Below are 27,202 nucleotides of genomic sequence, written 5' to 3' on the forward strand. Positions count from 1 at the left end.
GAGTCTCTTCACTGCATTTCAAATCGCTAAAGCACAAACAGCCGTGCTGCTCAGACGCATCAATCAGAAAGCATAATTGTACCGGCATTTTGTTTTTCTTTAGGGATGAACCATCAACAAGGTCAGCTTTCTGCTTTGACTGCAATGTTTTCTCGCACGTGCACATGCTTGTAATCTAGCAATTCAGTCCGGAACGTGTTCTGCCCGTGTGAGAGCCGTATTAGTACCTGCGACCTAGTTAGGCTGCCGATCTATCCAAGCATGCAGACTCACGGTGTCTAGCTTTGCGAAGAGCTGGTCGACCCTCTTTCGCGGGTTGTCCGCGCCGGCGGCCTCCGAGTCAGCGGGCCCCGCCTTGCCATGGAGCACGTAGATGGCGGTCACTATGTCCAGCATCTCGGACCGCGTCACGAAACCGTCGTTATCCAGGTCGTACAAGTTGAAGGCCCCTGCGAAATCACAACACGTGTTGCGATTACCTGTTCCGACAACGCAGAGTTGGAACGAATTCGCGTCGCTCGAGCCGTCAGTGACCATGGACTAAACGTTAGAAATCGTTTTTTTCCTTTCCGTACGTTTGTCACTGAGTGCCACTGGCTCCCTGCGGCCCACGGGCCGTATGGGACGCGTATGGTGGCCGAAACAACGCACAGTGGGCATTGAGGCTTGCAGCGGCTCATGAACGGTGGGTGGCGCCTCTGGTGGCGGGGAAGAGAGATCGGCTTCGTCCAGGGAAAGTGCAGTTGGAGACTGAACGCGGAGGAATGAAGCGCTGTCCCAGCCGTCGGCGACAGGCCTTTATTCTGCCGCCGTCGTCGTATTCGTGTTAGACGTACCTTACGCCAGTACGACGTAAATGGAAGGTGAAAGATTTCTGGTGTGCTATATTTAAGCATGTGGCGCTCCCAGTGCGATAGCAGAAGATTAGGAAACATGTGGCCTGTCTCAGCAAGACCGGCTTTAAATGAATGAAGCTATTAAGTGTGGTACATAGCCTACAAGAACACAGACTTACTCTTCCAATAACCAGATGCGGATAGTAAGCTTTTGAAGCATGCTTTGCCTTTAGTGCGGCATTCTGTAATATTAAGTGATCACGGGCATATTTAACGCCAACATGAACGGACTTTATCTGTTGAGGCGGCATCAAAATATCTTTGTTTGAAAGCAGCTCTGGGTGGCAGTCTTCCCGAAAAACAGTGTCTTCTTTCTCAAGTTTCTGCAGTGTAATAGGATCGCGAGAAGTCTGATCCAGGTTTCACATTTCATGCGATTGCTCACTGCCTTTACTTTATGCCTGATTGTTTGCACAGAATTTAAGAGGCAGCTTCTAAAGACGAGAGTTTTCTGTACATTTCAGCCTATAAACGGACTGTAGCGAGTGCTTGCATTCATTTTCATCTGTTGGCTTGTCGGTGTGTTCCGGTGCGATTTTGTGTTGCCACGTAAGTAACATTCCTCAGCAGCTGGTTTAAACCTACTATACTGCTTCTTGCGCAAAGTAAAATACTTTCAGCACCTGTCGCTAAAACAACTGCTTAGAGCGTTTTATCATTATCAAGCCCTTTGCTGTACAGGCCGACAAGAAATTCTTCTTACCGGTTGGGTGCGCCGAATTTTATGCTAGAAATGCTTCCATGCGCAGTGGAGAACATGCAGCTTAAAGCAAACATCCTCGTGCTTCCCTAACAGCTTATCAAGACAGGCCTATCGTAATCAATTTTGCTGTGTCCTGAACAAAGCTTTTCTCAGAGCGTTTTCTATAATATATGAAAATATCGAATTGACTGTAATGCCCGCAAGAAACTGAGAAGCAAAGTGATAAGTATACACATAAAATAATAGAATACGACTGCTGTTTGATGCACTTGCTGTCACTTTGGAGGACAATTTTTTTTCTAGAGAGTGTTTTTTTTTACTTTAAATAAAGCTAGCCTCTACAGAGGAATTAAACGCTCCGATTAGAAGTTGTGGTGCGGATCTGGTGATACTGAAATGGTCATATCAAGGCGTCGCAATCGCAGGAATGAATCGAAATGAGCGGGATAGCTCTAAAAACTTCAGTAATACACGAAACGTTTTGATGTACTTCGGGGATTTCTCAAATACAATGAACTAATACTTGAATGAATTCCAAGGAAAGCAAGTAAATGTTCGCTCAAGCAAAATGAGCTCGTAGACGTTTACTGAGCCGCAGTCAAGATCAGGTGTTGAAATGCCTCCGAATGGTTTTCGTTCACTATACAGAAAACTCCATGCATGTGTCATGCACTTTCGATATAATCTAGCAATTTCACCCTTAACGCTGCCATTTAATATTACCACTCGAAACTCAAGATGCTATGCCACTACAAGCACAAAGGCTATTGCGCCGCTCCACGAAACGCGAATACTGCTCGGCTGCAGCTGCGAGTACGACCAAGGCAAATGCGCTAGCCAATGCGCGCTATTACGGCTCAGTCATACTAACTTAAAGCTCACACGGCCTCCCGAAGCTTAGTAACGGTAAGCTTCGTAAGCTTCGTATCTGCGCCCATTTTCAGAATATTGGTGTCTACACTGCAGTTTCGTGGGCAAAACTGCCGCACGCCTGCCAAATTGACGCATTCGGACGCGGAGACTGTAGGTGAGGGCTTTCCAAAATGGTCGGTGAACTAAAAGTTGCACTGTAATGAACTCAGTTCACTTGATGCTACTCTGCCTCTTCTGCATTGGGTTCAATGGCGTTTCGGGGGGAGGGGGGGAGGGGATTTTTCAGACGTTCTTTGATCTGAAAACTTCGTTGAATTGATATTCCGTAAAGTGATATTTAACTGTATGTGTCACATTACCTTCATGAAAACCGAAAAGCTCCGGTCTTTATTAGGAAGAAATTCCTTTACACAAGACGTTACTAGCGTCTTTGAGCAGAATGTTCCTGCTCTCCTCAGTCGTTTTTACAGTGGTGGAGAGGAAACAGATGCACTCACAGTTTAACTTTTCGTCGATGTTGCCTTTCGTTGTGATAGAAATAGCTCGGATGAATTCCTTGAAGGTGATGACTCCATTCTGTGGAGGAAAAAAGAAAAGAATTACAATTAAATGAAAAGGCCGACGCATGGCAGCGAACAGGATATCTATTTATTTTGGTTTCTCCTTCTACGATAAGAACAGCAGCGAGGCAAAGCGAAAGCACCGACGCGAAGATTTCCCAAAAGACTTGGTGACCCGAAAAATGGCCATGCTTATAACTTTTCATCGATAGGCTGCGCGCCTGTTCTTTTCAAGTAAGCGTGCCCCGAACAAGCGTGCTATAGAAAGACAGAAAAAAAAAGAAAGTCGTCGCGAAGTTGTTCGAAGATGCGCTCGCCGAAGAGACATCTGAACGCACGTGCGTTGCTACCCACAAATGAACTACTGCGTTCTCCCGCGCGGGGAAACGTCTGCGCCGTCATTACTCTTTCCGCCAAAGGTTCACAGTCTTCCGACCGTGAAGCCCTTTGTCCATTTACTTCTGCAGCCGCTCTCCATCAGAAGGAAAAGTGTAAGAAAAGGTCGAATCGCTTGGCATTCTATACACAGGCGGAGTGCTTCTGTAATGCGGGGTGTTCAGCGACAAAAAGCCCTCATAGGGAAAATTGAACCAGTTAAAACTCGGTTATCGAAAACAGAGCCAGTTCACCGACGGTATGGCTATCCCATTCCGTCACTAATTATTATTTAGTTGAAGAAAACTTTCTAAGTTCCAGATTTTTTAACACAAACAAAAATATCCCCCCTCTCTAATGATCAGTTAAGGAGAGTGTGCCGGGTCATGATATCAGTGCTTCGAGACTGTACACTCTTTTCGGGTTGTCAATTAGTTCCTTCCTTAGGAAGTCATTATGTAAGCAATAGAGCTTATAGTAGACACTTAAACCACTGTCGGAACATGCGTTCCAGCCCTACACTGGTGCTTGCGAGAAATGTGGAACCGTCAATCTTAAAAGCCCTTCTATGCATTGCTTTTACATGCCAGGGTTAAAGTTGGTCTACACAGCTTGTTGCAAAGAGTGCGGAATATTAGCTACCGCCATCCGTCGCACATATGCCCTGCAGTAACCACAGCCAGCCCAAAAGAAGTGGCCTAGATATATGTGGGCGCGTGACTTAAGGGGCTGCTGAGCTATCGCCAATTTTCGTTTTAATTTTCTGCCATAGTTTTTTAACTTTTAAATGTGCTGAAGACCGGCTTTCAAAACAACCAAGAAGAAACACTGCCGGGGTCTGACCGCACAGAACCCATCTTCGCAACTGCAAGGAGACAAGGCGTCGTAAGGGATCAAGAAAAGTCCGGTTTTCCGGCAGTTCGGTCAAAACTCTTTTTTATTACTTGGAACAGTGCCCGTGTGAACTTTTTAAAAGACAACGCGGTCCGTACGTAATAAGGTCGCAATATTCTGAACTAGCGTGAGCTTCACCCTCAGATCCCATAAAAGCGCCACAAGAGACACAAGCGACAATTCAGCGTGTCCACATAGCTTCGCATTGTACTACGCATCAACAAACGCTGCTCCTGAAAAAGTGGCGTTGCCGAACGCGGCAGCTCTGATGACGGCGTACCCTGAAGCTAGTATAGAGACACTAGAATCATGCAATTAGAAAATATGGTGTCGTACTCGCGTTCCTGTCTAGTGGCAAGAAACGATTGCTATTAGGTGGGATATTGATTACTTTCTCTAAAGAACGCTGAATATTTTAGCAGACGGTCAACGCGTCGCGACACAAATGAAGACAGTGGTCAGAACAAGAACAAGAAAGTGTCGACAAGCTGTAGCAAAAGCACCCTTCTACCACGAAGCCACGATGTCATGCTTCAACAGATCTTCAAAGAGTGCATATGTGTGTTTGAGCCAAATTAAATGCGTGTCCCCTGGACAGCCCCACAAAGTTTGTTAGCGAGTGAAATCGAGAGAGAAATTGTGGTGTCGGCCTGGGCGGCCGAGTGCAGTTGACTGAGGCACATTGGTGGCGTGGGCCAATGAGAGTTTTATTCAAGGCGACAGGTGGTCGCTTTTTCTTCTGATTCCTAATCAATTATATTTAAGCGATAAAATGACACTAATAATCTCCCATTTGATCAACACCACAAATTTAAAAACAAACCAATATTTTCCTACGTTTCTTAGTTTCGGTGGTTGTTGGCTTCCCTCATGTGTATGTCATAACGAAACCTCATTTCACTTTCCTTGTCTTCTCAATAGACCTCTGTTCTGGCAGTCTAGATGCCATGGGTAGGATAAGAGGGTCCTCGCATAACTTCCGCCCTCACCGTTCGATGATGTTCCACGTTACACTCGCGGTAATACAAGACGTACTACGGTATGGACGAGGGTGGCGCTGGTGAACACTCTCAAGGTTCCCTTACACGCAAAACATAAGTACCCATGAAAGCAGTAGAGTGGACAGCCGTCGCTGTAGCTAAGTTGGTGGGGCATCGGACGCGAAATTCGGAGATCGTGAGTTCGGATCCCACAGGTGGCAGAGGGCTGTTTTTTCTCCTGCTGTCTAATCATATGCCTTTAAGGAATAAACATTTACGCTATTAATCTCCCATTGATGAACAACACAAATTTGAAAAATAGAAACATTCCTATGTGTTCCATGGTTTCCGTGGCTCTTGGCTTCCTTCACACACATACATACATACATCACAAGATCACGCGACAGAAAGCTTTCAAGAATCGATACACATAGACAAGAAAGAAGATAATCCAATGAACAAAAACCGAAACTCATTATACCCGAATATATTGGTTAAAAAGAATTGCCTCAATTAACTTCGCTATGCTCAGGTCGACTTGGGTGCGCTAGCACGTCTGCCCTTGTTGAGGTTTGTTTTCATCTTCGTTTAGATGCTTATAAGCTTAAAAATTCTAGTCGCAGCGAAATGTTCATGAAGTCGTTCCTCGGCTTTCCTCTTGCGATAAGCCACCTGATCTGCTCGCAGCGATTCTAGTCGCTGTTTCCTTTATTCGGCGGTCTCTGGAGACACTTGTGTACACTACTCTCGACTACACGTTCCTCCGATATATACCTCAGTTTCGAAACTCCCCGGTGTGCCCATGGGGAGGAGGCGACCCGCCGATGCTGCTGCCACCGCGACGCTGTGGTCGAGGGTTCAGCTACCGTCGTCTGCTAGCGCGCAGCGTTGCGCTTGCGTAATATTTGTTTTGCGACCCTGTTCTACGGCGAGGCATAATGTTTATAATCATTAGGAACGGTTTTATCGCCTGGAGAAGAGTTTGAGTCGGTTGATTTGATTTTTTGCTAACGCTGCATACGTCCCTCACCCGCTCTTGCTGTCACGCAGCAAAGACATGCGCCTGCTGCGCTCACCACGCTGACGTCTGCGACAAGTTTACCGATAAAATGGCGTGCAGCGGCTCAAGTTTAGGCGTGTTGCGGTATAATTTGAAAGCCATTTGCTCGTCACATATCGTGTCAGGCCACCGAAGCTTCTTTGCACGCATGTCCCAGCCACGTTCTTTTTTTTTAGCGTGCTAAGCGCCCCAGTATTCAGGATTATGTTGCTGCTTATGATGAATATTCCTCAAGGTACAGTCGCGAATAAAAACGATTAGCACTAGTGACGTGCCACCGGAGCGGCAGATAGCAATGCTCAGCGCTACGGTTACGAACACGCCGATAACAAAAAAAAAAAATCACCGCCACTACGTTCTACCTCATTGTGAACAAGGCTCCCATGCGGGAGTCGGAATGTGTTTCTATCTTCATTATTTTGGTTGATGCCTTCCACTTTCCTCTCTCCGATAACGAATGTGCCCGGTGTGTTCGCAAAGCATGGCGCCACACTAGCCGCGCGGTGCGATTTCACCGCTCTGATGACGTCATAGTGCTGATCTTTTTTACTGGCGACTATACTGCTTCATGATATGCTCATCACTGAAGCATTGCGCAAGGTGCCATAGTTAAATTAGAAAATTTCTAATGAAGGAACCTACGTAGTATGAGGGACAAACTCCATCACTAAAAATAAGCAACATCACGCAAGCACAGATAATATTAAAACTATGAGATTAAGGCTATTACAAATGAAAGGAAGCACTTCAGTTCATTTCTACTTTTTACTATGAACCTGTTAAGAGATACTCGTACGTCGCCGCTTTTTTTGTTCTCTAAGGGGTATTAGGCTGCTCCATCTTTGCTCTCGGGCAACCTAACACCACTCCATGTATATAAACGCTCTCAGTGCACGAACTTTTCCTTCCTTCCTTTGCCATCTTACTTTTGCAAAACAAAAATGCATGTGTGTTACTAAACAAAAATGAACAATCGGGGCTGTAAATTGATCTGAGTGTTTCTTTTGCAAAAAAAATGCATGTGTGTTACTAAACAAAAATGAACAATCGGGGCTGTAAATTGATCTGAGTGTTACTTTTGCAAAAAAAATGCATGTGTGTTACTAAACAAAAATGAATAATCGGGGCTGTAAATTGATCTGAGTGTTACTTTTGCAAAAAGAAAATGCATGTGTGTTACTAAACAAAAATGAACAATCGGGGCTGTAAATTGATCTCAGTGTTGCAGGCAACTGGCCGAAAAGTTAGGACAGCTACTCTTGAAGAGCCTCTCCTACAGCCTCTCTTTTCCGTTTCAAAGAAAATACATTTCCCGCGGATCAGGCTCCTGTTCTAAAAACGACATCAGTTAAAGCAGCTCGACCTTGCGAGATGTGAGGAAGTCACAGGGAAGCACCATTTTCATTAATAGCTTTGAGATAAATGGTTTCGAAATAATTTCATTCCTCAGCTCCTGTCAATGCGACATGAAAACTACTGGGTGCGTGCAGCCAGACTCCGTCCATACAATTCGGCTACCGCCGCTTTTTAATTGTAAAGCAATGATGGCTAGGCAGGATCGATCGGAAATCACCTCAGAACGACTTCTTCAGTGCGGATGCACCCTTCAATCTTGACGACGTCATCGTCCCCTTAGCGAAAACTAATACGTTTGGAATATACTTCGGCATATTTATAATGTATTTTGAGCATATTTTGTATTCATGAATGCACTAAAAACATGCCGGAAATAGGTTCCTGAAATTTAATGCTTCATATGGGAAACATATTCTTCAAATTTTCCAAAAATACGTCACTTTAAGCGTGCTTTGAGCACATTTAAAATACGGGAAAAATATGAATACGGTTTCAGCATCTTGTCAATATATTAAAAGTGCACTTTCGTAAATATGAAATTAATGCATTCGAAGTATACGTCGCTTAAAGCATATTTCGAGCACGTTACGAACACGTGAAAAATTATGTATGCGGTTTTAGCATCTTGTCAATGTATTAGAAGTGTACTTTCGTAAATATGAAATTTTATTCGTCGCGAGTTTACCTCAGCTTTAACAAATGGGCAGTCCTTTTAAACGTATTTGAAGTACACTTTTAGCGGCCGTAGAACAATCTAGTGCTCGAAATCGCGTTTCCGGAAATGGCCTTTGAATGTTGGCAATGTATTGAAAGTGTACTTTCGCAAATACCATATTAATTCGTTCAAAGTATGCCTCAATTTTAATGAATGAGCTGTACGCGTAAACGTATTTGCAGCACACTTCAAGCAGCCGTGGAACAGTTAGTGCACGAAATCGCGTTTCGGGAAATGACATGTTGGCAGTGTATTTAAAGTGTACTTTCGTAAATACGAAGTTAATTCGTTCATAGCTTACTTCACTTCTAACAAATGAGTAGTCCGCGCCAGCATATTTGCAGCACACTTCAAGCTGCCGTGAACAACCTAGTGCTGGAAATGGCGTTTCCGGGAACAGTGAAAACTCTGCCTTTTCGTCCATTCGTTTATGTTAACTGCTAGCGGAAAGGCAATCACCACTTATTTAAGTTACGTGTGGAGAGCGGGATAGCATTATACCGGCAATGGCGCCATGCGTGCCTCCGGGCCCGAACATGCCAGCGAAAAGGACCCCGAATGGCAAGGCCGACCGGCTCCCATAGACGCCCATGCGTTTGTTCGTTGACAGTTCGACTCCTGGCCGATGCCTGACGCAAGTTACGACTATCAATTCGGTTCTAGATAGACCGCAGATTCGATCCCGAACACTCCGACGCTTGTGCGACAATTTTGGGGTCCACAGTGTGCGCAAAAAGTGCCTCACCGGGCAAGATAACGTGTCTCCTCTTGGAGGGTGTATATAAGCCAAGCCAAGTATTAGGCTTGTCGGAGGAGTTCGTGTTTGCTGACGTCACTGTCACTTTCCGTCGGCATTTCCTGCGTGGCGATATCTTTCACGTTCAGGTCCCATCACGTGACCTTGCATTGGCATAGACTTCTTGATGACAACGCGTTTTATCTGGGATTGTCTGTCTCCTAAAGCTTATAACCAGTTCAGTCATTACTTCTGCTGTTGACAACATTGATCAGTATTATCCGGTGAATCCGACTAGCACTCCTTTTGTAAGCCGTGCCGAAGTGAGTAGATTTTTAATGTATTCATTGTATATTTTAGTGTATTTTTAATGTAGTGTAATGTGTTTAATGTGTATTTTAGTATACTTTTAATGTATTAATGTATACTTTAATATATTTTTAATTTATTAATTGTATATGTTTAGTATATTTTTCATGCATAATAAATATACCAAGCGGACAGGAAATTAATTTTTGATGCATATGTAACAATGTTGAGAATAGTACTCCTAGCATGCTTAGAAAGCATTCGTGTGGCAATTTAAGCGTAGGGAGAAAAAATACGAAATTATTACGAAATTAATACAATGTATTCGAAATGCATTTTTAGCACAGCATTTTTTCGCTAAGGGTCTACGCCGTCTCTACGCTTTTAGGATGAGTGATTTCTTGAAACGAAGTCGCATATACTGCGTGATTTCTCGAGCAGCCCGTCCACGCAGGAAAAATTCTTTTTCCACTTTTTGAGGAGCAGAGAGTCAGATGGTGAGCAAGTAGCGGCCATTCATATCGCCTTAGCTGCAAGTGCAGCCGCGTATGATGCAGGTCGTCATACGTGCTGGTTTTCAGCTCATCGTAGAGCACAAAGCGCAGCCACACCGCTTATACGCTTGGAAGTTCAATAAGACTTCCTGACAGAGAGCGGCTGCATGAGCTGTAGCGGTTAACCGTGCCGTTCATGACATCTTTGAAACTTCTCCTTGACGGATATCGAAAGCGATGGAGAACTACTAGCAGCTACTGATAGCTATGAATGCATTGGCGTGTCAAGAAAACAAAAAGCGGACGCACAGCAAAGCATTCTGCCACCATATTCAGCGAGACGCCCACTGTCGGCCGCACCGTGCGACGACCACGACGCGTCGACTGCAGCGCCTTCGCACTCCGAGCAAGTCGCGACCGGCTTCTCGGGGACAGCTTCGAAACGGAAGAATATTTATAAACGCTGCCTTCTGCGAGCTCCTCATGCGCCTCTTCCTTCTCGCTCTTCTTCGGGGATCTAGCTCTCAATCTGTTTCCGCATCCCGTTTATCAAGGTTCTACCGTCTTCGCCGCTCTTCTCCGGTTTTCCGCCTCGCTGTATCCTCTCGATCGGTTGACTCACGTTTTTCGAACTCTTCTTTCGCGTTGCTGTTCAGTTCGCCATTGGCATCTGTCGAAGGACCAGCTTCTTCCATGATTAGCCGTTTGCTGCACTGCACGTACCTCCGGCGACTACATCATTTTCCGTTTCTTCCTGGCATCTGCAAGCGCACGCAACCGCGTTTCTCGCTCTTCATGTTCTCTTCTTTTGCTTCTGGCGCGACGCCTTCTCTAACTGGCTGCAGCTGGCACGACGCTCCCTCGAACTTATCCGAGCTTCCTCCCATTGGCTGAAGCTTGCGCGACGCTCCACCGAGAGCTTACCCGACATACTCCGAGGCTTCAACTACAGACAAGACGGCTTTTTCGCTAGCGAGGCATCTAATGCTAGTGCACTAAAAGAATTAAGCCCTCTGTCCAAGGCAATTTTTTAAAAAATTAGGTAATTGCGTTAGGCGACATGTCGATTTCGTCACCTTTGATGACTCCTTTGACGTCGGCAGCCAAAGGGCTGAAAAATTGGTCCACCCGCTCTGCGTGGTAGCGAGCCACTTCCGCAATGCTAAGGGGCTGGAGTGGTTAGGTGAGGGGTGGACGAGGCTCGTGCGGAGTTTCAGAAGATATATGGTATGCCGTGATAGTCGCCACAAGGAGGGCATCTGAAGGATCCTTGAGCTTTTGAGGGATCAGTGTGGCCTCAGTACGCTCAAGGGGCGCGGCGACTGGGTTGGCGGCGCAAAGCAGTGTGAATTTCGAAGGACTATGACGAATTTATGGTTTTTGGTACAGGTGCGGTAGGGGTAAGGAATGGTGTATAGAACACGGGAGTGGATTACAATGTCATTTATATGTACTAATTGTTGGTCCTTTAATCCGTGGCGCCTACTTCGTCGAGGTATATGTGCTCGTTGATTGATCTAGCTAGCCAGCTTGTTGATAATATGGTTATTTGTCCATAATATGAACAATGAACCCGGCTGCCCCAGCGTATACCTGAATTAGAGCGCAATCGAAAAAGTACCTACGGGCATTCAGGACGGCAAGATATGGTTCGTGAGGCGAGCAAGAGAGGCCGATGGAGCAACTGTAGGTATCAGTGACATTGCGGTCGCCTGAACAGTTGCCTGTTTATCCGCAGCAGGGACAGAATTTATCTCTAGGGTGGTATTATGGCAGTAAAGGGAACATTTAAGGTTGATGCCTTTGTCATGTAGAAAAGGATCGGTCATCATAGCGATGTTCAATAGAGCGGACAAGAGTACAGAGCCCTGTAGGGCCCCTTTGACGGCGGGGAAGGGGGATTGTTTATGGCTGGGATAATGGATAGTGGCAGTAGGTAATTGCATGATCCTTTTCACACTGCTGCGCAGCTGAGAACGGTAGTTAGTCTGATGCAGTTAGTCCAGAACTGGTTTGTGTGGCAGATTGTGAAAAACCTCGTCGATATCAAGGTTAAGTTCAGCTCTGAGTGGAGGGGTGCTGGAGAATCGGTAGTTGCCGTCGGAGGTACGAAGCACCCTGCCTGGTGTTGATTTACGCCTTCAGGGTCCCGCGTTGTTATAGAGCAAGATGTTATTATCAAGGTGGAATTCCAGGCGATTGCTGGCATTCTCTCTAAGTGTTCACCGCACATGATACAAGAGAAATGGGACGGGGGTTAGCACCTTCAAGCGGTTTGCCTGGCGTTTGAGTGAAAAAGTCTTCTGAGTGTTTCCCTCCAGGGGCTAGTTGGCCTGTTGTTCAGATGCGATTGCAAGTTGAAAGGGGGTGGTTACGAGGAGTTCAGGGGAGAGGTTATAGAGTAATTGGTGAAACCAACTGTTCCTGAGGTGGTGTTCGTTTGATTCAGCCGAGTGCCTGGTGAAACTCCCGCAATGTAAAGGAGCTTTCCAGCGCAGAGGGTGGGATTCAGTAGTGGGTTATAGAGGAGGTCATGGTTTTGGGCGAAGAAGGTGTTTTCTAGTGTCTTAAGGTTTGTTTGGTTGGGTAAAGGATGGAATAATGTTCCGCCAATGGTTAGTCTCGAGCTGGCTGTTAAGGGGGTTGTGGAAACTGCAAGTTCCGGCGTACGAGGTGGTCTGCATGTGCTTGGACTGTAGAGGTCCAGGGTTACGTGGGCTTCTTGACGCCTTTGTTGCGCTTGGTTTTACGCCAGCGACAAATGAGACTGTCAGGTGGCGTAACACGCCACCTGACAGGTGCCGTGTGTAGGTGTGTGACAGGTGGAGCGTTGGCAGGCAGTAGCAGTGCGGAACACCACCTGCCACGGCGAGAGCTGATAGAATGGACAACCGGAAGGTGGCTGCCCCGGGAAGATCGCTGAGGATGGCTACCAGCGTAACACGACACCTGCCAGTGGTGGCAGGTGATTGTGTGAAGAGCTCCGCTCAAATTTCGCCTTACCGACTATCGTAACTGTCTGTCAATTTTTTATGCTTTTGTTGAGGCTGACCGAAGGGATTATACAGTCAACCTGCTCCGAACACACAGAACCCGCAGGATTAGAGAGATAAACCAGGAGATTTGGTGCCTGGTGAAAGCAATCTCACTGTCAAGTTTGTGACACAACCGTAGATTTTTTTTCTCGACGTTGTATCAGCTAGTGGTGGTGGAGGTGGTGATGTGTGGGTTTGGGGACATACACCCGCAACAGGTGTAAGTCCCCAAGCGCTGTCTGGAGAAACATTTTAATTGGTTTAGTTCCAAGGAGGGCACAGTGCGGTGACCGCTCTTGTACACAGCGTCGCGAGCGTGCTTCTATTTCACTCATCACACTGTCTTCTTACCTGCGGGCCGAAACACCCACTTTAGCACAGGCTTAATGGAAGTCAGCCGCATGTAATCAGTCGCGGGTTTATTTTCATCTCAATGGCAACTGGCGTTAAAATTACATTTCAAAACTGCGCTAAGGTGACAGTAGCAGAGCGCAAGTATGACCGTACACCCTTAACACAAAAACACGTATATGGAAGTAAAAAGCGAGCAAACTCTCCTCTATGAGCACCAACTTTTATAATAGAGAGTGCACTAGAAGACAGCTTACTTCCTTTTTACTCCTTTCTGTTTAGAGTGTAAGGAAATGGTGAAAGTAAGAATTAATGTGGGGTGTGAAATTTTATTTATTTATATATTCAACTGCCCCGAAAGGTCCTCTAGAAGGGGTATTACAAAGGGATAAGGGACATATGAAACACCCTGTAAGAAGAATTTGTGAGAGCCCTAAATGTTGAAAAAGGTGAAAAGACCGCACAGATTACGCGAAAGCACCAATATCTGAAGTAAGATCTGAGTTCAAAGCTAGAATCAAATCGAGAAAAAAAAAACATGCATGAAAAACTACTTTCAGTCTGCAACTGCATAGACCGCAAAAGGCGGTTAGAACTTTCAGAAATGCGCAAAATTTTGTCTGTCTTCGTGTTTGCCTTTTTGTAACAGCCATACAACAAAATTTCACAGTCTTGTGAACAATAAATACTACGACAACCTCTAGTTAATTATGTGTACAATTGGTACGAACAGTGAATGTTTTGATATATTTATTTCCTGGTGCATATAAGCGGGTAAACTAACGACTTTATTTGTTTTTTCAAGCGTATGTTAATAATGCAAAGCCCACCAGCTCGGAACGGCAGCGCATAGTTTATATTTCTCAAAGGAAACACATGATTAGAGTGCTGTCGAGGGTCACCCTCTGGTTCGGCCTATTTAGCCCCCGAAGCGGCGTGGTCCGTAGTTCTCTTTGAACAAATAGAATTAGTCATGCAAGTAACTGCACTTGATCGTGGCTCACCATCCCGCAAGCGTTGTCAATTTTGTATGCGCCAGTGAGAAGAAGGAAACGGAATAATTGCGACAAACCCGATGTGGTGCAACTGCAATACCACTTCCCGTTCCTGTAAATACCTTGAAGCTGGAAAATGGCGCATTCAAATATCAAAATTCCAATTCTAATTCAAAATTTATACTCATATAATAAAAACACGGTGGTACAATAGATCAGAATATAGAAGGACGCCCCAAGGTTATGTAGTCGTGAGAGAGGCTTCCTATGCTGACAACGTGAACCTCAAGAAAGCAAGCAGCAAAATGCAACGCTCAAATAAACAAAAAAAACCTTAGTTGCGATTTAAAAACACCTTTACTGTAAGCACGATATAATCTTTATGTTATTAGATAACTGGCTCAAAAATAACTGGGTGAGAAATTATGATCTGCATTTTCGATATTCAGTATGAATCCTAGGCAAAACTAAATTATGGTGAGATTTCAGGGGCATGTAAAGCGGAAAATGATCAATTTTAGGCAAGATGCTATAAACTAAAAAGAGCAGCACACAAATGCTAAGATAATACGGCTGAAGAAGAGGCAAAGTTAATTAATCGTCTCATTATTGATCCATGTAAGGTACATAATGTCCCCTTTGCTTTCCACTTGAGCTCAAAAGACCGCATCTATCATGGCTTTTAAAATAAAAAAATTGTAAATGTTAAAAAATAACCCTGTATATGGCCATAGGAATGGTCATGAATAAAAACGACTTGGCGTCTATTTGATAGGAACTTTTTACTAAATTCAATGTCAGTCCAGTTATACCGAAGAACGGTAGACTGGGCGAGTTAGTTTTGTATAGTTACTCATAAAACAGTGCTACGAACACAGGACAGAGAGCGTGTCCTTTTCTTCTCAGTCCAGTTATACCATACGACTCAAGTTTACTGAATAATATGATATGGTTACTAGAGTAAAATGCTTTGCAGAAATCGATAAACATAGAACCAGGTGAGTAACTTTTGTAAATAAAGGATTTCATTCCTTATTTAAAATTTTTTTTTTCAGAGCACACATGCAGTTACATAACGACACTCAAGGATCCTTAACCACAGACTAGTCGTGGATCTAAAAATGGATACAAATAAGTCTATATACTGACGATTCGGGAAGAAAAAAATATATACATATTTTTTAGTGCACGATGAAACAATTGATTTAATAGTGTAAGTAAAACACGAAATGACCGTACCTGTTCGAAGCCGGGCAGAAACTGTACTGGTTAGAAGTTAATATATTGAACTTGTTAAAGTATATATACAGCCTATTTCAGAGGTTTTCAAAAATTTAATCGAGAAAAGGAAGTATATTTGTCTGTATATATTACGGCTGTTCAGTTCTTTACTGAAGGTAGGCATAATTTTGGCAACTTTAAACTGCTCAGGAAAGACAACAATTTTGACAAGGTTTAATATGTAGCTAAAAACAGTTTTATTCATATGCAGATTATTTTAATCTGTTTTGCACAGGTATTATCTCAGCCAGGGAGCGATATCGCTCTGATATGACAGAATCAATTTCTGCAGTGTTAGCTGGAGTAAAAGAGAAGGACTGTGGTTGCCTTTCAAGAGAATAGAGCGCATAGGAGGGTGAGGACTGCTGATTTGGGGAAAAAATGATTCCAGAAGTAGGCAGCGATATCGCTAGGTAAAATCATAGAATATTCGTTTGCTCAAATTTACCCGTTATGGTCTTGTTCCTAAGGGGAAGTCTTGCAGCAGTTTCCAATTATTTTTGTTATTGTTTTCGCAGTTTTTAATTGTGTTTGCATTTTTAGTGCATTTAGCAATTTTCAGTGTTATAGGTAGCAGAGTAGAGTATTTCTTGAAACATGATTAAAGGGCAACGCTACTACTTTTCGAGAATTGAGCAATATTCAAGGATTAAAATCTATGTAGTCGGTAGTTGTAAAGTATGCCAGTTGTTTTTGGGCCGGCATTTAAAGAGGTGACTTCATCGGCAATTAAATTTAGGCTTCCCCTCACAGCACCGGAGGAGTTTTTAAAACTGGGTGTGACGTCACGGAAGGTAAGCTTTTAAATTTCCGCTGCCGTCAACCACAACCTGTCATGCCTCGTTGATTGCTGCGAAACAACGCTGAGGAGGCTTTGCCTGCGGCAGCGATTTTTTTTCCTTGAAGCCAAGCGTTTACGCGTTGCAAATGTACCGGTACCGCAACGACGTCATAATGCTCCCCGCACTTGGCGCTGCGGAGATTCTTGCCGGGCGTCGCGATTTTAATCGACGATTGCATCACCATTTCAAATGCTAGCCCAAAAGGATGGCGGTGAACTCTTTATTTCCCCCCAAAATAGGGGACCAGTCTAAGGACCGTATGCACTGGCTTCAAGGAGGTCGGCCGGGATCCCTTGGGATGTCGCGGCCTCCACCACGTGGTGGATAAGCCGGCGTTGGTCTGCTGGCTCGGGGTTGCGCAGGAGGGACTCCCACGACTCAGGGGTGTTTGAGTTTGCGCTGTAGTGTGTGCAAGTCCACGCCATATGTATGACAGTGGCTGGAAGTGAGCAGTATTTGCACCTGGGTGCTATCCGTTGTGGAAAGATTTTGCTGTGCAGGAGGGGGTGTGGAAAGCTCCCTGTTTGTAGTTTGCGCCATTTTACGGCTTAGCGTCTTGTTAAATCGCGATGTGCGGGAGGATATACAGGTATGTGCAGCTTCCGAGCGTGTAGTATCGGATGATGCCCGAGTAAATGGTGAGTAGAGAAGCGTGTGAGATATTGTTACGTGCGCGATGAATGATGGGCAAGAGATGATTTAATTTCTGCTGGCCAAGCGCGAGCGCTTCGTCCCGCGCCACTGCCAGCTTCATCGTCTTCGTTACACTACCCGGGCCACCGAGCGATCATCCCGATCGCGAATGAAAGACACTGTAGAAGATGTGCGCGAAATAGTGATGGGCTTGAAGCACTGTAGAACAGAGATGGCAAGGTGATCTAGTGCTGGCCGCCACTATGAAAGAGATGAGTGAATGAGTGCTAGTCCACGTAGCATCCCAGCCGCTGGTCGCCAGGAGCCGACGGCCTAGGCCCTTGGACGCGTCGAACGGCATGGGGACGGTGCCTTCTCACGTGAGCGGTGTCTCGGGGTCAGTAGGTCGGATCATGGCGTCGGTTCCAGTTCGTCGTGTCGTGTCGGTTGGTCGGGGTGGGGACGGGGCGGGGGAGCAACGGCGACCTCGGTTCGGGTCTGGCAGGCAGAGGCACAGCCGGACGGCGCGGACCAGGAACCCGTAGCTGACGGAAGGATGCAGACACAGGGCTTTGAAAACCGATGACCAGGAGGATGAAATTTGGGTGTCACCCCACACCTCCACCAAACGTTACGTGGCAGCAAGCCGAATAAGGAGGCGCGATGAACGAGCGACATTAGATGATTTAATGGCTGCAGCCCTGGCGCGAGCGCTTCGTCCTCTTTGTCACAGCACGGTGTCAGGGTAAGCGGGGCGGCGGATCATACACTCGGATCGGCAGCTGAGATCTCGAGCGAGAGTGTGCGCCCTGGGCGTTTACCCTGAGCGACTCGTGGACTGGAGCCCAAAGGAGTAAGTGAGAGGTGGAAGAGGGGGGAGTAGAACGTAGAATGTGTAATGCCCGGCGAGAGATACGACCGGCATCGTAGTTGCGGTTCGCCTGTTGGGAGTTACTGATGACGATTGTGGTAATAGGGTGGGTTAACGCTTGCGCAATGGCAACCTGCTTTGTTGCGGTGACTGTTTCTACATTGTGAATGCTGCAGCCTGTGTGCCAGCTGCGGTGAGGGGCGAGAGCTACCATCACCATCGCTGGCCTCAAGGGATAGTAAGAGGCACTTGTATACGTAACGTCCGGACGTCCACTGAAGCCTGTCTCGAATTAACGTGCACGGTTGGCCCGTCTCTTGGCGTGGTGTTCCGGGTGCATCTGTTTGGAATCGTAGAGATTCGGAGACTTGGGCGATATTCTGGGTTAAGGCCAGCATAACTGGGGGCCGCCCTCGTCAGTGAGATCCCAACCTACTGCAGTGCTGATCGGCCAGCTTATATTAGCGAGAGCCGCTCGTATTGGCCAGTGGTGGTTGCTTCAATCAATTCGCTCACGGTATTGAAGATGCCGGGAGCCATAAGCTTGTGAGTAGTTGTAGACATGGGAAGACTCAGGGCCGTCTTATATGCTTTGCGAAGTGTCGCCTCTAGCCGTTCGCTTTCAGCACGGGCGAGACGTAGGAAAGGTAGGAAGATGAAGGCTTGAACGAGGCGCTGGAGGTTGGACTCTCGCATACCTAGGTGCTTCTTGGAGACTCGCTTAAGAAGGCGGGCGATCTGTACCACCGACTGGTCGATGAGTTGGAGCGTAATGCTGTTGCTGCCGTTGGCCTGTAGGTGTAGGCCCATGATCCTGATGTGATCTGTACGAGGGATGGGGTTTTCTTGCACCTGGAAGATGATCTCATGAAGTATCTTTGGTGGACGTCTTCCCAGCCGAGCAGGTGAGGTCAACTGTGTCGAAATAGTCTCTGGCTCGATTGGTGGTGGTCTGGAGAGTGTCTTTTATCTGACCGTTATTGCCGTGCGTGATCCAAAGGGTGAGGTCGTCAGCATAAATGCTGTTTAGGTGGAGGATGTCAGCCAGTAGCTTCAGCAGGCCTATCAGCGCAACCTTAAATAGCATCGGCGCGAGCACAGAGTCTTGCGGCGTGCCACGGTTTCCAGGAGGGATGATGGAGGGATCTCCCGTGCCGACGCTGAGTTGTGCTGTGCGGTTGGTGAGGAAGTCTCAGACGTACGCATATGTGCGATTTCCGCCACCAAAAGTCTGGAGCTGTTGAAGAATCGCTTCATGCAGGAATTTATTGAGGATCTGGCAGCATAGAGGCCAACGATGACTTTCGTGTCTAATGTGCGACGCGTCATGACCTGGTGATGTAGAAAAAGGATAACTTCCGAGACCTCTAAATGAGGGCGGGAGCCGAGCATTGCGTCTGGTAGGAGGTGGTTGTCTTCGAAGTAGCGAAGGAGTCTGATATGGATAACGTGCTGCATCAACTTCCAAACGCAGGATATGAGAGAGATGGGACGGAGGTTGGCCAAGTTTGGTGGTTTACCCTGCTTTGGGATCAGGACTAGTCTGCCGCATTTCCAGTCCTGCGCGGTGGTACCGCTGGCCCAACACATTCTTGAAGGTAGTCGGTGAGGGCCTGAATATATGCGTTGTCTAGATTCCCAAGCATCTCGTTAGAAATGCGGTCGGGACCGACCGCCGATGTGGTTTTGAGGTGATTAAGTTCTGCTCGGACCTCCGCTAGAGTGATTAGAGCGTCTAGGCTGGGTCTGTTCGAGCCCTGATAGGAGGGAAGCTTGGTTGCCGGTTCAGGGCGGATATAGATTTCTATAAGCTCTCGTTTGAGCTCGTCTGCCGTGCCAGGACTGGTGGAAGATTCTTTCTAACTGTTGGCGTGCTTGGAGCTTGCCTGCAGCAGGGTCGAGTAAATGTCGGAGGAGGTTTAACGTGTTACGAGCGTTTGGGGTCTTGTTCATTTGGTCACAAATGTTGTGGCTCCTTTGTCGAGTGAGTTCAATTGAATAGTTCTCGATCTTCGTGTGGGCACGCACCAGTCGACGGCGGATATCGCGGTCTCATTTTAGAGTGTCGAGTAGAGCTTCGAGCGACTTCTTGCGTCCCCAAAGATGGCCGTAGTAGTGGTCGCAGTGTTGGACTGTGTCTTCTAACTTGACGGTTTGCATGGCGTAGGGCACTGCTTTGACAATTTTGGTTGTCCATGCTTTGATGTCGATAATGGCGGGAGGTGTGTCCTGCTCTTTCCTGTGCGTACGAAAGGAGTCCTAGTTAATCACCTCAGTCGGCCGCGTACGTTGCCTCGTGGGCTCTTGTATCACGATCTCGACCATGAAAAGATCGCTTCGAAAATTATCGTGAGTGTGACACCAAGCAGCTTTTACTCCGGGGTTCGTAAGGCGAGATCCGTCGTTGTATCTCGGTGTAGGCCCGTGCCGAGTCTAGTAGGGTAGGCGACGTCCGTGATGAGGGTGAGCTGGGGCGTATGCCAGTCATCCCAGGGCATCTGGTTTTAGCCGAGTCGTAGTGGTATCCACAAGCGCGGTGATGTGCGTTGAAGTAACCGAGAATGAGTATTGGTTGCCCTTGCGTCAGCTTCTGTGCTTTGAGGAAGAGAGGCCGCAAACGCCATTATGGGAGGGCTGTAGATGCATTCATCACAAACAGACTGCTGGGACGTTTGCGTGAGGGCCAGGTAATATATCTAAGAAGACATGTTCGGGAAAGTTGGATGTAAATAGTGTCTGAGGACAGTAAGAACACGTTTGACGAGAGTGGCTACTTGCGGCATTTCTCGTTCTTATAGTTACGTACTTAAACCGGCAAGTTGCGTGTTCTCGTCACCTTCCTGCAGGTCTACCAGCTCGGGGCGATCACTCGCGGTCAGGAACTGCAGGAGGGCCAAACATTTGCGCTCAAACCCGCGACAGTTCAACTGCCAAATGCTGGTACCCGAGTTCACCGCCATGATTGAGCTGGGAAAGTTCTGGGGTTGCAGCCAGTGCCGGCGCAGAGGCCTTGGGTACAGCGACAGCGAGGAGTTTTCCCTGCGCTTCTATAACTTTGCTCAGGATCTCGAACTGTTGAGTGACTCGTGAGCCAATTGTGTGGAGTGAGCGATTGAAGTGTGCTTCTAAAGCCTTGATTCGAGTGTGATTCGAAACGTGCCTGCCAACCCTCCGCCGGGGTGTCTTTGTTGGCCGTGGCATTGCGTACGTATGTGAGTCGGTTGGAATGCGTGATCCCCACGGATACCGTCTGAGGTGTGTCCTGCGGAGCGGAGGGAGACGGAGTTAGTGTGGCGGTTGGCTTTTGGAGAGCCTCTACTCGGTGTATGAGTTGTTGGTGTCAGTATGACTGCTGTCGGTTCCATAATCGCTTTGTGCGTGTCTGAATTACTGGGAGTCCCTTCCTGCGTACTCACCGGTTGTTGATGTTCTCGTCGGACGGGTGGAGGTGGTAGTGGCCCAGGTGGCTGCTGCAGAGGAGGAGGAGAGGCTTAGTTCTGCTGGACAACTGCAGTTGGCTCGGGTCTGGTCCGGGAGGTATTCTGAGATCGCCTCCGTGAAGTGGAAGACTTAAGTGGCGGAAAAGAGCTCTAGCGGTCTCAGGGCTGCTGCTTATGGCTATCGGAGTGTTGCCGGACCCATCGGCTGGCGTGCTAAAGCAAGCCGGATCTTGGGTGAGTCTGTCTGCCTCAGTTTTTTGGAGTTTCTCCTACTGCCTGCTCTTGACCTTGCAGCGACGATCTCCCGTGAGACGTTCCCTGCCACACAGGCGGCAGATTGGTCTGCACGTGTGGTCGTTTGGCGGATTTGATAGCCCGCAGCCGCTGCATTTGGTAGCTAGGATTGGCGATAACCGAGCTCGCCACAGCGGTAGCACGCTGTGTACTTCTCTATTAAGTTGCATCTGTATCGACTGTTGTAGAAGTAGACCCATGGATCGGCACTTGGGGCTGAGCGAACGTTTTCAGTACCGTTGGTGTTCCCGAGCCGCCGAACAACCATGATGGGTGGGTTACGGTTGTCTTGTAACTCAGCTTGAGTTGTACCTCGATCCAGCGACGCCGCGAATCACACCGCAGCCCGAGATATATTCTGGAGAGCAGTAGACAGGGATCTCATACGTCTTGTTGCTGACGGCGATCTCTTGAGTCGTACGACCCGTCCAGCTCTTTCTACGACTGGGGTGCAGTACGCGATGGTGTTCTGAATGAAGTTTGCTTGTATTAGGTCTTCGTGACGCATGGCGTCCCTGGTGACGTGAGCAGCTGCAAATCGCTTCCAATATCTTTATTCAGCACCACGTCTGGTGCAGGAAAGGCGTCAAAAAAGCTAACGAAATCGCCGGCTTGACAGTAACCACGCCCCCGTTACAAACATCAGTAGGGCGGCAGCAAAGTCGCAGTTTGCGACAACGAACAGAAGCTCAACAATTCAGAAAAATGAAAAATAAATAAATAAATAAATTCAAGACATGCAAAATGAACAAGGAATCTGACAACGTAGCTTTACCGACTATATTGACATCCAAGTTTGAAACACTCGTTTTCTAACACACTTTTTTGATATGAGGTGACTTTTAGAAGCAGGAGAAGCAAGCAAAACTGCGATCCCAAAATAAAACAGAAAAGATAAGGAAACACATAAGGAATTCAAGGAAGATATTGGCCATTAAAAGCAAAATGATCACACAATAATGCCAGGCAACGAAGTTTGAATTTTTAGGCAGTAGATGAAAGGGGTTGAATGTTGACGAATGCGATTTGTTCAGAATGCATGGTAGCGATGTTCAATATTTTGCTGTCCATAATTCGTAAGGCTTGCCGAAATGTACCAGGGCAGGATGTGGCGAAGTAGTCTTGCTTTTGCATTAAGTCATAGGTTTACAATGTCTTGTAATATTCTGCTGTACGTCTTTATTTTATATACTGAAGCACGAACATATATTCATACAATCGTTTTTCTGGCACAATTTTGAGTTCAGTAAATAAACGTGTAGCATGCGAGTCATATAGAAGGATAGTTACTATTCGAAGGGCTTTCTTTAACAACATTTTTATCTTATTTATATTTGCATCTGTTGTGGTTCCCCATGCTAAATGGGCGTAGGCTACATGACTAGTAAAACTTCAGTTATATACTAGTAGTTTTATCTTCTGATTCAAGATGTGCCTAAATTTGTTAAGAATTCTGCATGCTCTTGAGAACCTGACTTTTAGTTGCGGTGAGTATGAGAGTAAGAGTATATAAGATGCAAAGCTGCAACTTCGTTGCTTTGATGTCTTTCTTTTTTTGTGAGCACACGCATACAAAACACATTAACTCACACAAAAGGGACTGGCGGAAGTACGCGACAAATCTCGACACAGCAACCCCTCCTAGAGCACACCATCAGATATCCTTATTGGGAATGCATGTAGCGCAGCAGAAAAGACGACTGACACCAGATCAACAGGGTGAACGCTAGTTGAGTTGAATTGAGTTGATGTGTTGAATGCTACAGGTGGGGTTAGCCTTGCTTTATCTGCCGGCAATTGCTCCACCGCAGCGTCCCTTCGATATTAACAATGCCGCATCTACCCCGCTAAGCGCAGTCTCTTATAATAGTACACATTCTCTCCCGCAGTCACCATCTATGCACACAATCATTCCACACAGTTCACATCACAGTCCACTCCAGAAGTCACCATCTATGCACATATTCAGTCACAGTAGAACATAGGCCATTGTAGTGCCACACTCCATACACACATTCACTCACAGTATAAAGTAGTCCACTCCGGAAGACACCATCTATGCACACATTCAATCACAGTAGGCCATAGTCCGTTCCTGCTGTCACCGTTTAAAAACAAGATCCGTGTTCTACACAAATGTTAAAAGAAGGCGTGCAGCCTCCCTTCTGCATGTCTGGTTTCCACTCGGGTAGACAATGTCCTGCACTGTGCTGTGACAGGTCCCTGTCTTCTTGAAGGAAGCGAACATCACATGCCTTTCCGCATTGTACTCTGGGCAGTACATAATATAATGTTCGATATCCCCGCACACACCACATAAAGAGCAGAGCGGAGACGATGCTATGCCGGTCTTATGCATCCATGCAGGAGTGCGAGCAGAGGCCGTGCGAATTCGATGTAGAAGGGTCGCCTGAGATCTTCTCAGTCCCTTGGTCACACATGACTTGTGGGACGCACTCCACAGGGTACTGAAGTGATCGAACACCGTTCTCCTGCAGAGACTTTTCCCATCTTGAGGTACTTTTTTGATGGAATCCTTGAGAGAGCTTTATGGGCGAGACTGTCTGCCACCTCATTACCGTTGACTCCTATGTGAGAGGGCACCCACTGGAAATGTAGAGTAAAGCCTCTGCTGTGCAGATTCTGCACCAAGCGCAGAGAGCTTAGAGACAAGGCGTCAGTAGGGAATCCGCGCTCTAACCTCTGAAGGGCAGATTTTGAATCAGTTAGGATGACAACAGTTGAGCCGGACAAGACCCTAACTTCCGTAAAGCAGCCTCAATAGCAACACTTTCAGCCGTTGTGGAGGATACGACAGCAGTACAGCGTACGGACCACTTACAGTCCAAAGAAGGAATGTAAAAAGCCGCTGCGCTAGCTTGGTTGACCTTGTCCACAGAACCATCCGTGAAAATTTGAAGATGGCAGGAATACTCTGTTTCCAAGTATTCGAGTACAAGCGAACGCGTTGCTGCCAAAGGAGAGCTGCGCTTTGCGCTCACATGGGGAATTGAGACCTTACAGTCGAGGGTCGGAAAAGACCAGGGGGGTTTCAACCATTTCCTTTGCCTTCGGACATTAATGCCTAAAGAACTAAGAGTATTGAGTGCCAAGTAAGCCTTCCACTCATATCTCTTGCAGAGCCGCTGGAGAAGGGATCGCCCAGCTGCCGTCTCTCCTAAGCGGTCAAGATGCATTAATAGTCTCTGAGAAGCGATAAGGCTAAGAGGTTTCGATAGGGACTCATGAAGTACTGCCACTCTTAACTGATTTTACTGATGAATGAAACACACACATTTACAGCTTTCTTCCGTGCCCAAACACAGCACGCACTTCATCGGTTAATAAAATAAGTTTAGAGTAGCGCTTGTCCCGACTGTCCGTCGTCTTTTCTGTCGCGCTATATGCATTCCCAATAGCAAAATAAAGCAACTCGCCCAGCAGAAAGTATTACTTAACAGATATCGTACTGCATTTCGATGCCATGTTATCACTGTGTCTCTATTTCGCGAATGGTGCGTCTAATGGTTCTTGCGCACATTGCAGAAACCACTTGTTTATATTGTCTCGAACACTAATCTTCAAATACTCCCTCGCATTTGCTGTTGTCTGGCTGTGCTAGTGTGGTAGGGGAACTTCGTCGAGAGGAAAGCCGCTAATGCAGTTTCACCGACGCTGCTTACAATCTTCTTTCGGTCGACGCCATCAGCGCCTCTGATTATGTCCGCTTATCCGTCGTACCCTTAGGGTGGCTTTCAGCTGCTTGTTCCGCTCCCCGCGCTCTTTCGCGCGCGCAATTAGTCGGAAGCCGTTTTGCGTTCTGAGCGCTCAGAGTTCGCCGCCTTCTAAAAAGCGATGAAACGACTTCTGAGGGGTTCGCTTTGATGATTTACGCACTCGAGGTGGCTGTTAGAAACAGCGCTTTCCGAGCTGACCTTTTGCCTGCGGGATCAAAAATTGCCCGACATTCAAGCCGCCACTTCCTCCTCAACACGTACACTCTGGCCGCCGGGACTGTGCTCCCGCCCCAGAACACAGCGTCGTCCCATGACGTAATTATCGTCAACTTCCGCCCTAGCGAGGGCGCACGATGGACCGGTGAAGCGGATTTAGCCGTTGTGCTCCACAAAGACCCCCTTGATCTTGACGGGACTGACATTTTGCGCCTCACCATCAGCCCACAACTTGAAATTCACCCAGGTCGTCTTAGTGAAGAAATGGGCTTATCAGGCGCACACTGTTATATGACTTATCGCAATCCCCTCTCCAGGCCTACAAAAACAAACCCAACAATTCTGGACAAAAGCATTTTTGATCGGCAAAGACTTTATAAACGCAATTTCTGCTTACATTGTAAGACCTCACTATAAAGATCAATACTGCCGCAGATCTCTAGTCGGCAAGCTTGCATTTTTCTTGTTATTAAAGTTCTTGTCATCCTCAAAAGCGTTTCCCATTGAATTTGTATGCAGTCTTAACTGCTCGATGCGAGCGAGGGAAACAGTTAAAAAGAAACGTTTTGCTACTTACCGGGAGAATGGATGATTATTCTCAATATTTATAGATAAGTGTCTTGCAGTTTTCAAATATTCAAGATTTTTGTCCAAGAATGTCGGACATTAAAGGTGTGGTCCACCTCGCTTGTCACTTTGTAGGCCACAACCGAGAATGGGCATCTCATTTCGCGTTAGTTGGTGGATACTGTAGGTGACTTAGCTTTCGCGCGGCTAATATTTCGCTAGAACGACTTAAGCCGCAGTTGGGAATGTTTCGCGAGCACTGAATCTCGTGGAGATGTGGCAGCACCCTCAATTCGCCGGCTTCCCTGAGGGCCGTAGGTTTTGAGACGCTGCAAAACTATGCAGCCCATACTACACGGTGCCCTCTCGCTCAACCCACCATAGCAGGAACTCGGCCGCTGACTAAAAGAAGGCGCACTGATGGCTCCTTTTGCTTGAGGAGGAAATTTGTGGGAGTAATTCGAACGCCTGCCGAATTCCACAGCCTCAGCCAGGACATGAACAGCCCTTTTATTTGCAAAGTCATGTCGTGAAAGCAGTTATTGCAGAATCCTACTCGCTAAACCGGCCAAAAAGCAATGAAGATTTCGTGCTCGCCAATTTGCATGGATATTCACGCCCAGAAAAGAAGGTCGACATTAATAAGGAAAGAAAGAGAAAACGAACACAAACACCGGCGTGAAGCTAGTAAAATTTATCTTTAAACATTTATTTTTCAGCATGGTAATAGGCTTCTCTCCGTGGTTTCCAATCTGGTTGCAGATAAGAATAATGTGCTCGTCTGTACAACGTTTTTTGCAGAATCACAAGTCGGTTGTCTGCAGAAATAACTCACAGAACCTCGATAATTACGTTCTCGATAAAATTAAATCGTTTACTGTGTCAGAAACGCACCACGTAAAGATTAACATAGACTGCAGGAGCGTGCATGTGGTTCTGTGAGCAGGCGACCTTGCTCTCCGCTAGTGCTCAATTGGCTTAAAGTTATG

General features: G+C 46.7%; 1 protein-coding gene and 1 pseudogene across 1 annotated transcript in view; both read right to left on the reverse strand.

Moving 5' to 3' along the window:
* Window positions 1-27,202, reverse strand: part of LOC144116204 (frequenin-1-like) — a 485,524-nt gene that overhangs the window by 13,664 nt on the left and 444,658 nt on the right. The window contains exons 5-6 of the mRNA XM_077650930.1: window positions 2,970-3,048; window positions 274-449 (exon numbers count right to left, since the gene is read on the reverse strand). Coding sequence (XP_077507056.1) covers window positions 274-449; window positions 2,970-3,048 — 255 coding nt within the window. The remainder of the gene's footprint in view (window positions 1-273; window positions 450-2,969; window positions 3,049-27,202) is intronic.
* LOC144094088 (uncharacterized) lies at window positions 16,704-19,417 on the reverse strand (annotated as a pseudogene).

Source organism: Amblyomma americanum, chromosome 1 (assembly GCF_052857255.1).
Source record: "Amblyomma americanum isolate KBUSLIRL-KWMA chromosome 1, ASM5285725v1, whole genome shotgun sequence".
In the NCBI taxonomy this organism is placed as follows: domain Eukaryota; kingdom Metazoa; phylum Arthropoda; class Arachnida; order Ixodida; family Ixodidae; genus Amblyomma; species Amblyomma americanum.